Source organism: Lipotes vexillifer, unplaced genomic scaffold, assembly GCF_000442215.2.
Source record: "Lipotes vexillifer unplaced genomic scaffold, Lipotes_vexillifer_v1.1 scaffold830, whole genome shotgun sequence".
NCBI classification, from domain to species: Eukaryota; Metazoa; Chordata; class Mammalia; order Artiodactyla; family Lipotidae; genus Lipotes; species Lipotes vexillifer.
The window spans coordinates 1,080,689-1,084,207 of NW_006786980.1; the positions used below are offsets into that span (position 1 = coordinate 1,080,689).

The window sequence follows — 3,519 nt, forward strand, 5'->3', positions numbered from 1 at the left end:
CAGTACGTGGGCCTCTCACTGTTGTGGCCTCTCCCGTTGCGGAGCACAGGCCTGGATGCGCAGGCTCAGCGGCCATGGCTCATGGGCCCAGCCGCTCCGCGGCATGTGGGATCCTCCCAGACCGGGGCACGAACCCGTGTCCCCTGCATCGGCAGGCAGACTCTCAACCACTGTGCCACCAGGGAAGCCCCATGTCTTAGTTTTTACTTCATGCTACAGCTGAACTTAGTACCAAAGTTTGAAGTCAAAAGTCACAATATATAAATAAACGTGTTTCACTAAGATACCTACTAAATAATATTGGGAGATTTTGTTAAATTAATTAGGAGTAGAAGAACTTCTAGGGATCTCCATTAAAATAATCATGATCTCCATTAAAATAAATAATGTTATTAAAACATTGCCAGGGCAATGTTTAAGAGAAGTTAGCCTAGGTAGGTGCTTCTATTAAAATAATAATAATAATAATAATAATAATATTTGAGACTGTCTGAATATGTAAGGCCAAATTTTTTCTACTTTTAGAAGCAACCATTAAGCATTTGAAATAAGAATAATTAATTCAAGGTTAACACTCTGTTGTGAATCGTAAAAAATCCAGTCTGTACAGGGAACAGAGAGATTTGCATCAAAGGTGGCTTTTATTTAACAGGTCTTGGTACTTTTATTTATTCCTGTGAGTGACTTGTTGTCAGAGACCGTCCCTTATTGGATACAGAGACCAAAGTTTTGACAAATCACCCTCAAATAAAACCCCTGACACGTACAAAACATAGACCAGAAAGAAGACAATTTAAGTGTTTTATCCTAGACTATTTTATTTAAATTTACTTTTATGACTTAATTCCAAATTTCTTATAGAGTTCTACAAAATAAGATATGTAGATCTGGAATTTATCATTATCAGCAGGTAGATCCTTCCAATGTACCATGAAAATAGGGAGAGGTATTTGTGTCATTAGCTGAGGTAAGAGAGTGGAGTTTCTTTTAATGAAAGACTTCTCTATATCTAGTTAATGTAAACTGCATTTTAATAAAATGAAGCATCTTTAAGAGACAGAGCATGCTTATCTAATTTGGGGTGAACCACTCTTTACTTATATTGATCTTTAGCAAATTATCTTGTAAAAGAGAGAGTACCAATCCTAATCCTGGTATCTCTCTCGCTAAAGAAAGCAGGACCTTAAAGCATACCATCTTGAATTTTTAAGTTATGACTTGTGACTGGGAAAATGAAAAAGAACTTTTAAAAGGAAAATGTCTTATAAATGTGGATTCTTTGATGTGTGTGTGTAAAGGAGTCTAGTTTTAAGAGAAGTAAGCCTAGAAATTGTAGTAACACTGTGGGAAAAACAGAGATTTCCCACTACTAAACTGGATCTGTTCTAAGGAAGAGTTTTAAGTAGGTAGGTAAGTGACCAAGAAAAAGGAATAATTCAATGACTTCTACGTCATGTTATCCTGAGTCCTATGTCCAAGTAAAATTGAATTCCTGAAGCTTTACTTTGAATTCATTGAAACCTGGAATTCATTGAAACCTGGAATTCATTGAAACTTTATTCTAATGTTTATCCTCAATACAGGACAAGAGTCCTGATATAAAATAAGTGGTTTATAAGCTCTGTTTTGGTGACTGGATGGATAGAAGAGGGACTCTGGAAGTAGCATATATGGCAGAGTTTGACGCCAGAGAACTTGTGCATCCACCTTCTTTGCTCAGGAGCCACGAATGCCATGGAGATAAACAGCTGGACTCCACACAGCATCAGCCTCACACAGATCTCATATGGTTGTGTAACCGAGCAGGACCCTGTGGGGCCTTCCCGGGACAGACCCCTCCCCCATATCCTCTGCAGTAGTTCCTCTCTGAACTTCCTAGATAATAGTATCTGATGCACATTTCCTGAGTTGTTTTACACATTTGAAAACCCCACCAGATGGAAGATGTTAACTACTTGATGACCATGAGCACGTAGTCCCCAGACCTACTGGAGCCTGAGGACTGATGATGTTAACCCCTGTGACACTGCCCTGTTACCTCACCATCAACCAATCAGATAACTGATTGGTTATGATCAGCAATCCTGCTGATTGATCAGCAGGAGCTGATCACACACCCTGAGACACATCTCTCTCACCCGGCCTTTAAAAATGCTTTGCTGAAACCCATCGGGGAGGCTGGGCTTTTTGAGCACTAGCTGCCCTGGACTCCTTGCTTGGTGCCTTACAATAAATGCTGCACTTCCCTTCACCACAACCGGGTGTCAGTAGATTAGCTTTACTGTGTGCAGATGAGCAGACCCAAGTTTTGGTTCGGTAACAGTTATCACTGTCTTGTGTTCATTAACTTCTTTCTAAATATTTTCTTAACAATGCTTGAAAGTGAAGGTCATTCAGGAGGATGTATTTTCCAAGGAGCTGCTTGTGGGCTCAACTAAATTTTTTTAAGAATAAAATCAGCTCAAAAACTATCTCTAGTTTTTGTAAAAGAGGATCACCAAAGCAAGGTTTATATATGTTATTACGAATAGCATGATTTAAAGTTCAGAGGGCTCTTAAGAGGTGAAGATCACAGTGTGGCAATACCTGTAAAAGTCACTCTCCTAGGAAGTCACTTGTCTCGGATGTCATGTGTGATAATACTTGTTTTACTCAGTGAAGCAGCCCTTATCAAAAGCTAACTCCTTCCTTTTCATAAGTGTTTGTAAATAACTCAACACTGTTATTACCATGCTATAGCTGTATCTGCCTGCTCTTCTTATGACTTCTTACATTCCTCAACTATTTATTGATATATTTTTCTCTTCTAAGCCATGATAGTTGAAACTATCCCTTTCTAAATGAGGTAGGCTAAGCAGAAAACAAAAAAGCAGACATAATTTCTGGTGGGCAAAGAGCACAGTTGAAATGAACTCTTTGAGTCTGGGTAACACCCTTCCCTTACGAAGCCTAAAAGAGGTGCTGTTTTCAGCGCCATCACCACAGTTGATTCATATGAAGCCTGTGGTTAATGAAATCTCCAGTTTCTTCTACTTAATTCCATATCCATGGAGGATTACCTCATCTGGTATTAATATAATTTACTTTTTAAAGTGAAATGTTGGGCTTTACAAGAGGAATCTAATTATTTGAGGGGTATATATACCTGGGGATTGGGAGACCTGTTACAGTCCTGGCTCTGCTCTAGATTTGCTTTGTGACCATAGACCAGAGATTTAATGAGCTACTGAACTTTTCTGGTCCTGTTTATGTGTATCTTCAGAGTGAGAGAATCACACCAATTGATCTCAAAACAGGCCTTGAACACATAAAATGTTATGTCTCTGTAATAGTTGATTCCTATAAACATTAATACTCCATTGTGAGAAAAAATAAACTGCTTAACCATAAGGAGTATATGAATTAAAACAATTGGTAAAAATATACAGCAAAAGATATAGAAGAGAAACATATCATTACCTTTACATGAAGGAACTGGGGTCCATCCAAATTCAGTGCATACAGCGTCTCCTCTTTCCC

The 3,519-nt window shown here is 38.6% G+C and overlaps 1 protein-coding gene across 1 annotated transcript in view; it reads right to left on the minus strand.

Annotated features, from left to right (window-relative positions):
* Nucleotides 1–3,519, minus strand: part of LOC103085808 (complement factor H-like) — an 82,499-nt gene that overhangs the window by 62,437 nt on the left and 16,543 nt on the right. Inside the window, exon 7 of the mRNA XM_007459666.1 lies at nt 3,460–3,513. Coding sequence (XP_007459728.1) covers nt 3,460–3,513 — 54 coding nt within the window. The remainder of the gene's footprint in view (nt 1–3,459; nt 3,514–3,519) is intronic.